Source organism: Trichosurus vulpecula, chromosome 1, assembly GCF_011100635.1.
Source record: "Trichosurus vulpecula isolate mTriVul1 chromosome 1, mTriVul1.pri, whole genome shotgun sequence".
In the NCBI taxonomy this organism is placed as follows: domain Eukaryota; kingdom Metazoa; phylum Chordata; class Mammalia; order Diprotodontia; family Phalangeridae; genus Trichosurus; species Trichosurus vulpecula.
In genome coordinates, this window is record NC_050573.1 from 445,791,007 (window position 1) to 445,803,404 (window position 12,398).

Consider the following 12,398-nt stretch of genomic DNA (forward strand, 5'->3'; position numbering starts at 1 on the left):
TGAGGCAATCGGGGTAAAGTGACTTGCTTAGGGTCACATAGCTAGTAAGTATCTGAGGTCAGATTTGAACTCAGGTCCTCCTGACTCCAGTGCTCCATCCACTGTACCACCTAGTTGCCCCCTTAACATTCATTTTTTTTTTTAATTTTGAGTTCCAAAATTTCTTCCCTCCATGAAATGGTAAGCAATTTGATATAGGTTACACATGTGCAATCGTGCAAGACGTATTTCTGTATTAGTGATGAATAATATATTCTTAGAAGTCATGAATAACATTCTTGAGAAATGCAATTAAATAAATGGAAAATATAGTTTTGCAAAGAAGTAAACCTGAAATTATATCTACTGCATATACAAGCCTACTGAGGTAGCTGTCCTTTTCTTCCCTTAGGTAAAAGATGTCTGCTCTCCGCAGCTTATGTGGATAGCCAGAAGTGGGAAGCAAGAGAAAAAGAGCTTTGTAATCTAGGTAAGTTTTACATATAATGCTTGGGAGCCCATGCTCCCAAGTTCTCTAGTCCAGCTATATAAACATTCATTAGATAGATGAGGGGGTGGAGTGGGGAGAGAAGAAAGGAGAGAGGAGGGGAGAAGGGGAGGGAGAGAGGGAGGGAGGGATGGGGAGAGCATTAAGTGCTTATTTTGTGGTAGGTAGTGCCTAAGTGCTGGGGATACAAATAAAAGCAAATTAGGCAGCCCCTGCCCTCAAGGAGCTTTAAAGGAGAACTAGTAATGATAGGGTTGCTAGTTGGTAGAGAGTGGAGCCTGGTGTAGTAAACAGGGCCAGCCCCCTTAATGTTAATGGGATTTGAAGATCTTCCCTGCCTAATTTCTAATTAGGCACTGTCAGAAGGGTTGTGATACCCTCTGGCTCTGAGAAGGGTATATATACTCTGAGGTGAGGTTTTGCTTTGGGGGCTTGCTCATTGGAAGAATGTTCCTGTGATTTGGACAGACGAGACTCTGGGTAGCCATTAAGGTGCTATGTTTGATTAAAGTAAGGTTGTTGACCCCTTAAAACAGCTATCTTTTCTAGTAAAGCAAATCTGAGAACCTGTACTAGCAGCCGTCCTGGGTATGCCAGTGTGGTTGCCCTCCCAAAATGGCCCATGCCTAGGACTCATCTGTCCTGAGATTGGGCCTGAGGGAAACATCCATCTCTAGGGTGGGGAGGTTGCTATTGAGGAGATTAATTTCAAAAGAGAATTAGCAGTATATGGAATACACAGAGATTATGTTTTGCAGCCAGATTACTTGTACTGCCAAGCAAATTTACCCCCAAATTTCTCTATTTTTGTTGATGGTTTTCAGGCACCTCCTGCCCCCAAAGCCTCTGCTATCTCTGCTGACTTAAATAGATTTCACACTTTCATCCTTCTTTTCCTTGTCAACCTCTTCATGCTCTCAGCTCATCTTAGTGCTTTCTCCAGAGCTCATCACTGGCCTTTATTCTATATCGAGCTGGAAGGTCCCATTTCTGAGAATAGTGCTATAACTACAGTTTCACCAAAGCCATTTAAAAGAGATAGTGCTTCACCTGCAGTGCAGTGGGATGCTAATTATGCTAACCCCCATTCCTTTATGTTAGATTGTTTTAGGCAGCAGCCATTGTCCTGGAAAAAATGACTTAATAAAAATCTGGATACTCCAGACTATTGGTGTTCCCTGCCTTTGCATGTATAATCCCCCTAACATTGATAAGATAAAACAAATAGCCCAAGGGACTGGACTTGAGATTTCACTGGCTTAGAGAACTCTTGGGTGAAGAAACTCTGTCTACTAATGCAAGTTGTCACCTTTTCTGTAATTTGGAGTCTTGAGAGTTTCTTGGAGCACTGAGAGGTGGAATGATCTCCCTAGGATCACACAGCCAGTATGTGTCAGGCAGGACTGGAATTCAGATTTTCCAGGCTCCATAACCAGCTCTACCCACCATGCCACATTGCCTTTCTTAGCCCAGGGATAATCTTATGAAACTACTGGAATTTTTTTGTTATGTGATTTTTCTACTCTGTTTTCTCTAAATAAATATTTAATGTCATTTTAGGCTTCTTTTAGTATTAAAAAAAACCCACTCTCCCAATAAATATTCAGCTGAGTTTTCTCTACAGGTACTGGATTTCACAGACATATGTTGGGGCTTTAGAAGTGCACAGTATCCTCATGATAATATAGGGACAGAAACTGTGATTTCTTTGATATAGAGAACTCCCACATATGGAAATCTCCTCCTCTTGTCAGCACCTTCTTTGCAATTTACAGTCTTAGAAGATTGCTCAGAGCACTGAGATGTTACAGGCCTTGCCTAGCATCACAATTGTCGTGTGTCAAAGGTGGCCCTGGAATCCGGGTCTTCTTTGGCTCCTAGGGCCAGCCCTCCATCCGCTATGCCTTGATTCCTCTCAGGCAGTATAAAGAAACAGTCTTCCCTCCTGTCCTCCCCTCTCTGCCCATCTCACCTGTAACAGAGTGATAACCCTCCAGCCTCTGCTGGCCTCTTCAAAGCTGGATCCTGTTTGATATCAGTCAGTACCTTCCAGCTAGATAAAAAAGAAACTTATATGTAGATAAAAGATATATATATATATATAGAAGAAAGACCAGGGAAGAGTTTTAAAGAGAGCAACAAAAGGACAGGATGAAGAGAAGAACATTGAAAAAAGATCAAGGTACAAAATCCATTTAAGTCAGAAGAGTTGGCAGAGGTTTGGGAGGGGTCATAAGAACCTGGTATCAACACAAAGATAGAAATGGTATGAATTCGTATCTCTATATCATGGGTTTGGCAATCTAATAAACCCTTAAGCACTTCTGTGGAGATACAAAATTTAGCTAAGATATAGATCTTATCCCCCATGGAACTCAAACTAGTCAGTGGATAGGCCAGAAATACCCAGATAAACAGAATATGTGGTAAGTACATTAGCAAGAACAAAAATCCTTTGTGAGATATCAGAGGGAATTGACAAGGGATCAAGGGAAGCTTTGTGGAAGAAGAGGCTTTCGAGTAGGGCTTTAGAAGAACAGGTATGAATTTAGGGAACAAAAAAGGGAGACAGCTGCACCTCAGGCCTGGGGAAATGCTTAATGCTTAGCATACATGATAATCACGTAATGAATATTGTTGCTGTGGAACAGCATCTGCAGAGGCACAGAGGGAGGGTGAATGAGCAAACAAATCAAGTATGTCAAGGTGAGCAGTACACTAGAAGGGTTGGGTGGTACCAGATTGTGGATAGCTTTAAATGCCAAGAGGAAGAGTTTGAACACCAGGAAGTCAAGGTGTATTAGCAAGGCAATAAACACATCGACCATAATTGTGAATATGACTATGGAATTCTGTATCACAAAACATGAGAGACTTTCCATATAGAAGACAGAAGAAGTAAAACATTTATTCAGACACCAGAGGACCAAATCCCATAGCCAATAAATCCAACCCATCCAAGCAGCAAGCAACTCCCAAAACCAGTAAGCCTACTTTATCATAACAGCAAGGAACTTAAAACACAATATCACAGCATGGAGCCTTGCCATCTCATAACCTCTCACCCCCCTGTTGGGGCCTTCCCACAAACACACTCACAGCACAGCACAGTCTGCTCTCTTCCCTCAGCTCTAACTGCTCTCTCAGCATTTCCTATGACATGCTTTCCTTTTTCTCTCAGCAAGCTCCTCCCACCACATGTGACTTAGGTTTCCTGTGATGTAAACAGGTCACATTAGTGGGTGGGAAAGAGCTTCACATCTAAATTGTTATTACACAAGGAAGGGTTTTGAACAAAGGAGTCATTTGCCCAGGTCTGTTCATAAGAATGTTTTGTCAGGAGTAGTATGAGGGACAGCTTGGAGGGAAGAAATTAGAGCTTAGAAGACCTGTTAGGAGGCTGTTATAACCGACTATGTGGGAGATAATAAAGGCCTCCATCAGTGGTTCCAATGGGGAAGAAATAAGATGAGAATATTCGGAGATAGAACCAAGGTTTCAAAACACAGAAGGCTGCGTAGATGGTAATGCTACGAACAGAAATACTCTGTCTGAAGAAGAAACCAGGTTTAGGGAGAATGACAAGCTTGATTTTGTGCAGGTCTAACATCCAGGTGTTCATGTCTTTTTGGCCTAAGGATGATCTAAGCTGTGAGAGTAGGTGGAGTTGCCAGAATGAATAGAGAGAGAGAAGGAAAAAAAAATTCCTAATTCATGCCCTAGTTCATGATTTCTCTCTCGGACTGTTGTTATTGCCTTCTAATTAGCCTCTCTATCTCAAACCTCCTTCCAAACCATCCTCCATACAACTGCCAGTGTGATTTTCCTGAAGTGTAGGCCTTGTCCTTGGCATTCTCCTGCTCAGTCAGCTCCTGTCATATCCAAGATCCCTTTATTTTGCATTTAAGGCTCTTCACAATCAGGCTTTATTCCTCTCCACTCCCCCTGGTGATCCAGTGATGCCAATGCTAGCCTGCTTGTCGTTCCTCAAGTGTAACAATCCAGCTTCCCATCTCTCTGCTTTGGCACTGGCTGTTTTCCATGCCTGGAATGCTCTCCCACCTCACCTTTACCCTTTGGCATGCATTCCTGGCTTCAAGATCATGCTCAAATGCTATCTGCTACAGGAGACCTTTGCTGATGTCTCCCACCCTCATTTACTCAAGCCTTCCCCCATAAGGTTAACTTCTTCCATCTGGAGGTATCTATTTATTTACATATTGTCTTTCTCCTTGAGAGTAGGTATTTTTCTGGTTTTGCTTTTTTTTTTTTGTATTCACAGTGCCTGGCACATAAGTAAATGCCTAATAAATGTTAGTTTGTTGATTGGGATCAGGGTTCTTGTGAGGCTTACATGAGAGAATGAATGTGAAGCACTTTGCAAACCTTAATTGTTTTATAAATTCAAAGAAGTGGTAGTAGTAGCAACAGCAGCAGCAGCAGCAGCAGTAGCAGTGGTGGCGGTGGCGGCGGCGGCGGCGGCGGTGGTGGTGGTGGTGGTGATAGCAGTGGTACGAGCAGCAGCAGCTGCCTCAGTCTGGGGATGACTTCATTTCCTAAAACTTCTACCCTAGTAAAACAGGGGTGTGATGGTAAACTTTAATGGCAGCTCCTTGAGGGGAGGGACAGTTTAGTTTCTGAGTTTGCTTCCCAGGCACTTAGTGCAGGGTTTACCGTGTAGGAGTTGACTCAATGCTAGTTCTTGAATTGATTACCTAGCAGGCATTGGCTTTCCTGGTGCTAGCACAGTCATTCTTGTAAGACCATAGACATTTCTGAGCTGTTGAAAAAGTTGAATGAAGATAGAATATTTGTACCTCAAATCATTTTATTGTCTTAAAATAAACATTTCGGAGATGCCTTATCCTGATTTCAGATTAATCTTTAATTGATTCACTTCTGCTGAGAATTTAAGGTTTTTGTGCTTTTTACCCACCTCAGCTTCTCTTTCAAATAACAGTGATCTATTTTTTTAAAAGCATTTACATAGACAAAAGGACCACCACAATACAAATTCTTTTTAAAGTAACTAGTCACTGCATAATCTATGTTGGTCTTGTATGTGGTAGGCGCTCAGTTTATGCTGTTCAAAGTTTCACTGATACCTTTTGTTTTTAGATCACATTCATTTCTAGATGTTATCCTCCCTGTGAAACTTAGTTAGGCCTCCCTTCTAACCAAGAAAAGCAGTTAAGCAAAATCACTTGATGCAGCAACTGTGTCTGAGAGTAAGTACAACATCCTGTATCGATTGTCTTCCCACTTCTCCAGGGATAGAAAGTGGTCCATTACTTCATCGCTATTTAAAATACAAGATCGGCTCCCATACAGACTCGTTGAACAATAACATTCATATCATGCCTACTATGTGTTAGCACTGTCCTAAGCCTTTTAAATTATCATCTCATTTCATTCTCACAACAACCCTAGGAGTAGGTGCTGTTACGATCTCCATTTTACAGATAAAGAAACTGAGGCAGGGGTTTAGTGACTGGACTTGCTCCCAGTGTCACACAGCTGGTAAGAGTCTGAGCCTGGATTTGAACTCAGGTCTTCCTGACTCCAAGCCTAGCCCTCTATCCACTGCACCTTTTGGGCTGCCAACATAGTTGTTAACACTTTTCCTCTGAAGATCTGAAAGTATCTATAAACACCCTTCAGTAATCCAGTTCCTCTATTCAATATACAAGTAAGATATCATCCAGATTAACAGGAGCAAGTATTATTTTATACGTCAGAGGTCAGGAACTGTGATGCCCCTGGTGATAGGGCCTCTGATTCTTTTTACAGGCTTTTTTGTGCCCCTTTTGTGCTACCAAGCCCTCTTTCCCATTTTTTGTTCTTTTGTTTTAAAGTAGGGAAGTTGAACAGTCAGGGTAGGGGGACCTCTTTGCTCTTGGTATTCTCAGCTGTTCAGAAACTCCATATGGTGAAATGAAATAAAAATTATGGCAAAGAACTTGACTTGCTTAAGATTGACAGTGAGAGGCAACATGGCTTAGTGGGTAGAGAGTGGCCCTGGAGTTAGGAATCAATCAGTAATTAGTCAGTAAACCTTTATTAAGCACCTACTATGTGCCAAGCACTATGCTAAGCATTGAGGATTTAAAAAAACAAACAAACCAGAGAAGCCCTGCCCTCAAGGAGCTTCTGGTCTAACTCAGGAAGACCTGAGTTCAAGTTCTGCCTATGACACATAGTGTCTGTGTGACCCTGCTCAAGTTATTTAACTTCTCAATGCTCTAGGAAACTCTTTTAAAACTCTTTAAGTGCAGATCAGGTGGTACTCAGAATCGATAGAGAAAGTTCCGTACCTGGAGCTTCCCATACTCATGAAGTCCCAGACCATTGAAGAGTAAATCAGTGGCAGAGCTGAAACCGTCTAAATGCAGGACCTTACGTGGTTAACGTTCTTCTTTGTTCGTGAAGAGGACCAAAGTGACGTCACTATGTTGGGGTCAAGGTGTATCCGACTGTGGCTGATCAGACTGGTGTGGGTTTGGCACGCTCTACCCCAGGTGGGTCACAAATAGTCCGTGTGAACATTTGGAGTGGGGATGTTTCTGAGATAGGTTGGATGAGTCTAATAGAAATTGGGTAGCTGCTAACAAGAAAATCAGCCAATAGTACTCAAGTAAATTGAATGTTTTCTGTGGAAAACCACCGCGTGCTGAAATAGCCGACTTTGACAGAGTATGCCATTATGACCTTTGACCTAGAGCTAGGAAGCATCTCAGAGGGCCTCGGACCCTCAATTTACAGCTGGAAAGGACCCCACCCCAACTTTCCTTATTTAACTGATGAGGAAATGAAGGCCCAGCGAAGTGATAGGCTGTACCCGGTGTCACTTAGGTGATAAGGGAATGTCAGAGCTGAGATCTGAACCTGGGTTCTTAAAGTCCAAGTCCAACGTTGGTTGTTGTTTCCTGCCACATCATGCTGTTGTTAACCTACCGGAAACAGGAGCATGGACGTGGGGAAGAGACATGCACATCTGTATACGTTTATACCTTCTCTGTGCCATTGCAAATTTAAGAGGTCAGTGGAGTATTTGTCAAGGGCATACTGTTGGGGCAGCTAGGTAGCGTGGTGGATAGAGCACTGGCCCTGGAGTCAGGAGGATCTGAGTTCAAATGTAGCCTCAGACACTTACTATGTGACTCTGGGCAAGTCAGTTATCTCAAAAAAAAAAAAAAGGTGTACTGTTAACTATTTCTGCCTTCCTTTGTTATCTCTGGAGCCTGCCACAGTGCCTTGCACATCGTAAACTCTTAATGTGCACTTATTGACCAACAGCTCCACATTGCTTTCTCTATGAGATAAAATAAGAATATATAAGACATTCTCTCTGCCTATGGTATAAAATTCACATGAAGCAAGAGGAGGCCATGTTTTTCTTTTTCTTACCTATTTATTTTTACAAATTGTTTTCAAGGCTTATGTTGCTTACGTCATGAGTTTGTATTAAATGGTTCCAGTGATGACCTACACATTAGAAATGGATAAAGACATCATTGTGGAAGTGTATGGTTAGACCATTTGTGGCAGTTTGCTCTTATTCCTGCTTCTGGGGAGTCTGAAATTAGGGATCCCTTGAGTTCAGGAGCTCTAAGCTGCAGTGGGCTAAGCCAATCTGTGTCTGCACTACACTGAGCACCAATATGGGTCGTCCCCTGTCCCCCTGTCTCATCCCCCCCCCCCCATCCAGCTGCCTTAAGGAGGGGCAAACCAGCACAGGTTCAAAAAAAATGGGTCAAAGCTTCTATGCCAATTAGTGTTGGAATCAAACTTGTGAGTAGAAACTATTTCTTCTATCCTGGTTAAGACAGGGAGAACCAATCTCTCCTCTCCACCTCCTCCCCGCCCCCCCACTCCCAAAGTGTTATGATTGGAAAAGAAGGTGGCCTGATCTTGCCACAAGAGAGAAGGGTAATAGATGGACAGCCTGAGTGCCCATGAAATGTGAAAAGACCCATGAGAAGGTCCTCGGTCTCTGTGGAAGAACAGGGATGAGGATCACACAGCATGAGAAGAGGGATTGGTTGGGATTTGTACTATTGGAGGGAGTATCCATGTTAATGAAATCCTAGATCCATTGAAACTCTGTCTGGCTTACTGACATCTGCTCATTATTAGACTGCTCTCATTCCCTGCATTACCTGCATGTTTAAAAAAAACAAACTGTGGGATTGTAATGACCTTGAACTAAAAGTACCCCCCTTAGAATAGGTTGCAGGCCCAGCCAAATGAATAGAATAGGGGACGTAAAAGAAGAAAAGAGAACCAGACTATACTACACAAAACCTGTGTGTGTGTGTGTGTGTGTGTGTGTGTGTGTGCGCGCGCGCGCGCGCACAGCATATGTTGATTTAAATATATGTACTATGTAGAGCACATGTTTGTTGTGTACATATATAAATATATCTACACACGTGCATGTATAACTTATACTGTGTTTTCTGTACAGTACATTTTGATTTTCTTCTTTTTTGGGCGTGTAGCTATATATGTGTGTGTACGTATGTACATTTTTCCACTCATCTTTGGATCTCACACTCCAGGGTCCAGTCTATTTGATTGATGACTGAATGAGGGCAAATTAGCCATTCAGGCTAATCCCTAGACTTCAGACCATGCTTCACTTTCACAAGCCATCCAACTTTCCGTCTGAGGCCAATCTGTTGTCTCCCTGCCCCCGAGGGTCCCCATTTGGTACTTTATTGGTTGGTCACTCCTTTGCCCCCATTTCCACTTCTTGATCTGGGCTCAGTGATCAAATCAATAGTACCATTACTTCTGGAAAGAATTTCCTCCTATGGACCAATTCACCATCCTTGTGACTCCTCAGATCAAAGAGCATTTCCCTGGCTGCCATTCCCCTCTGTGTGGCAGCTGGATGACTCAGTGATCAGAGCACTGGGCCTGGAGTCAGGAAGACCTGAGTTCAGATTTGGCCTCAGACACTCATCAGCAATTTGGGGAAGTCACTTAAATCTCTGTTTGCCTCAGTTTCCTCAACTGTAAAATGAAGATAATATCTCCCAGGGTTCTTATGAAGATCAGTTGAGATAATATTAGTAAAAACACTTAGCACGGTGCCTGGCACAGAGTAAGCACTTAATAAATACCTTTTCATTGATTCTTTATATATATCTTCATATACATGTATTTATATCACACAAATATACATACATCTGTGCACACACATATAGTCAGGTAGATAAGTTCTATATAGTGCATGGTGGTTCTCTTCTCTCCTTTCCCCCCCTTTTCAGTTCATTCTTATGTGATAGTAATTCATATCTTCCCTTCCCTCATCTCCATCTTCACTTTCTTTTTCCTGCCTCATGCCAAAGAGTATCTGAAGTCAGAAGAAATAGTTTTCTGTATTTAATGCCAGCTGGGACCGTAGAATGAGGAAGTAAGGCCAGTTCACAGTGGGCTTTCTTAGGCATTGTGGAATGAGCAGATAGGAATTAATAAACAGCACAGTGCTGGGACCGTCTTGATGAGAGTCACTGAATCTCTGAGCTAGAAGGACCTCAGAGACCATCTAACCCAGGAATCCCCTCCACACCATCCCCTCCAAAATGGTCATTTGGCCTTGAAGACCTAATGGAGAATTCACTAACAGCACAGGCAGTCAGTTCCCTTTTTGGACAGTTCTCAACGTTAATTTCTCTTTTTCCTTAAGTCAAGCCCGAATCAGCTTTTCCGCATTTTTTCCCCATTCCTTCTTCTGCAGATCGCCCCTTCACAATATCGCGTCTTAAAATTCTTCCTTTGATTCGACACTAGACTGTCTTATTCTGTTATTCTCTAGTAGCTTAGGGAGTGTCCTCAGAAAGCTGGGCGGCCAGCTCCTTTGTGTGGGCAGCAGGTGGCAGTGTGGACCTTGCAGAAGCCTTCAGCCCATCAGCCACAAATCACTGGCTTGCTAGGGAGAAGTCAGCGCAAACCTTCTGGGGATGGGGTGGGGGGGAGGGCAGGCCCGCTCCTGGCTTGTGGCAGGCTGTGATTGGACCGTGGTGACCTGGAGGACTGTGAGGTGTTTGATGCCGCCTGGCTCATTGGCTGGGCCGGGCGGGTGAGATGGGAGGCACTCACTCACACCATCCGCATTACAGAGTTAGCAGTGACATAGGAGAGGCAAGGGGGGACTGTTTGTGGGTGGTCCTCCCCTGCATAATGAATACACAGCTCCAGGGAGGGACCCGTTAGCTGATCTGCAGAGGAAATGCTTGGTTCTCTTTCCCAGTGGAGGCAGCAGTTCTTGTGGATCCTCCATACAGACTTGTTGGTGATTTAATTTGCTTTTGGGAAATGTAGGGAGAGGTTGGGGACCTCAGTGCTAGTCACCCCTGACTTCAGGATCATCCTTATCTAGGTCTGCATTTCTCTGTGATTAATTAGTAGGTCCTTTATTGTACGTACAGGTGCCATGTGCACCTACATATAGCTTCTACAGTTGTGCCATCAGAGGCTGTCCCTTGGGTCACACCAGTGCCTAGCACATGGTAGGCAGGTATTTAATAAATGCTTGTTGATTGATTGGTGGAACCTTCATACTGCTGACATACTTACTGGCATGTACAGTTCTAGATGGCACATTCCAACGTTTGAAACTATTCAGTGGCTCTCTATTGTCTGTTAATTAAAAATTCAGACCTCTTAATCTGGCCTTCCACAAACTAGTGGTGCCCTCCCTATCAAATGAAATTATATTTGTAAAGTACTTAACACAGTGCCTGGCACGTAGTAGGTGCTTAATATATGTTTGTTCCCTTTCCTTCCCAGCTATATATTACCCCCCTTCATGTACTCTGTTCCTGACAAATGAACTATTAACTTTCCCCCTGCTACATGCCCTGTACTTTCCAGCTTTCCTGTCTTTAGTTAGGCTGTTCCCAATGCCAATGGATAGATGGATGGATAGGTAGGTAGATAGAGATGGCAGATAAAGAGAGAGAGAGGCAGACTGGATGGATAGAGAGACCGATACACAGACAGATGGGTGCATGCATGCATGGATGGATGGATGAGTGGGTAGATAGATAGCACATTGATTAAATGAAGTGGGCTAAGTGATGGGGATACAAAGATAAACAAACAAGACAGTTCCTCCTAAGTGAGGGAAGACAGAGTATAGGGGAGCTTACAAGGGAAAATGGAACAGCTTATGAGGGCCTTCAGGTATGGAATGGGAAAGCCTGGGCCTTGGCCAGATAAGGGAAGAACTTGACAGAGCCCAGGGACCCAGGAATGAACCTTTCCCCCACCCATTGAATTCCTACCTAAAAAAACCAACTCAGGGCCAGCTAGGTGCACAGTGGATAGAACACAGGCCCTGGAGTCAGGAAGGGCCTGAGTTTAAACCTGGCCTCAGATGCTTACTAGCTGTGTGACCCTGGGCAAGTCACTTAACCTCAGCTGCCTCCCAAAAATCAATAAATACGCACACCAATAAATAAATAAATGCCAGCTCAATATGCCACGTCTCCTCTCTTCCTGAATCTCTCCTCCCCCCACCCTCTAGTTGTCATTAAGCTTGCATTTGGACCTGATACAGAACCCTGTTTGCACCTTTTTAATGTATTTATCATGCACTACGGAACTTTAGTTACTGATTAACGTGTCAGATCTCCTACTGGACTGAGCTCTGTGAGGATAAGGACAGCTCTTCCTCCTCCCCCGCCTCCCCTCACCCCACCCCTGGAGTGGTCTGTACTGTAGCTTAGTGCTTTTTTTTGGGTCTAGATCTGTGATCTTATTAGTTTAAAGAACTCCCTGTGAGGAAACTCCCTCTACCCATAGAGATCAGCAGTTCTGTAAATTTCATAGTCTTGGAGCCATGTGGCCTGACTGGCCTGGGTGCCTTGCGTGCCTTGCATGACATAGCCAGTCTGTGGCA

General features: G+C 43.5%; 1 protein-coding gene across 1 annotated transcript in view; it reads left to right on the plus strand.

Annotated features, from left to right (window-relative positions):
- MRPS27 (mitochondrial ribosomal protein S27) overlaps window positions 1-12,398 on the plus strand; it is a 133,576-nt gene that overhangs the window by 8,108 nt on the left and 113,070 nt on the right. The window contains exon 2 of the mRNA XM_036740984.1: window positions 392-469. Within this exon, the coding sequence (XP_036596879.1) occupies window positions 392-469 (78 nt within the window). The remainder of the gene's footprint in view (window positions 1-391; window positions 470-12,398) is intronic.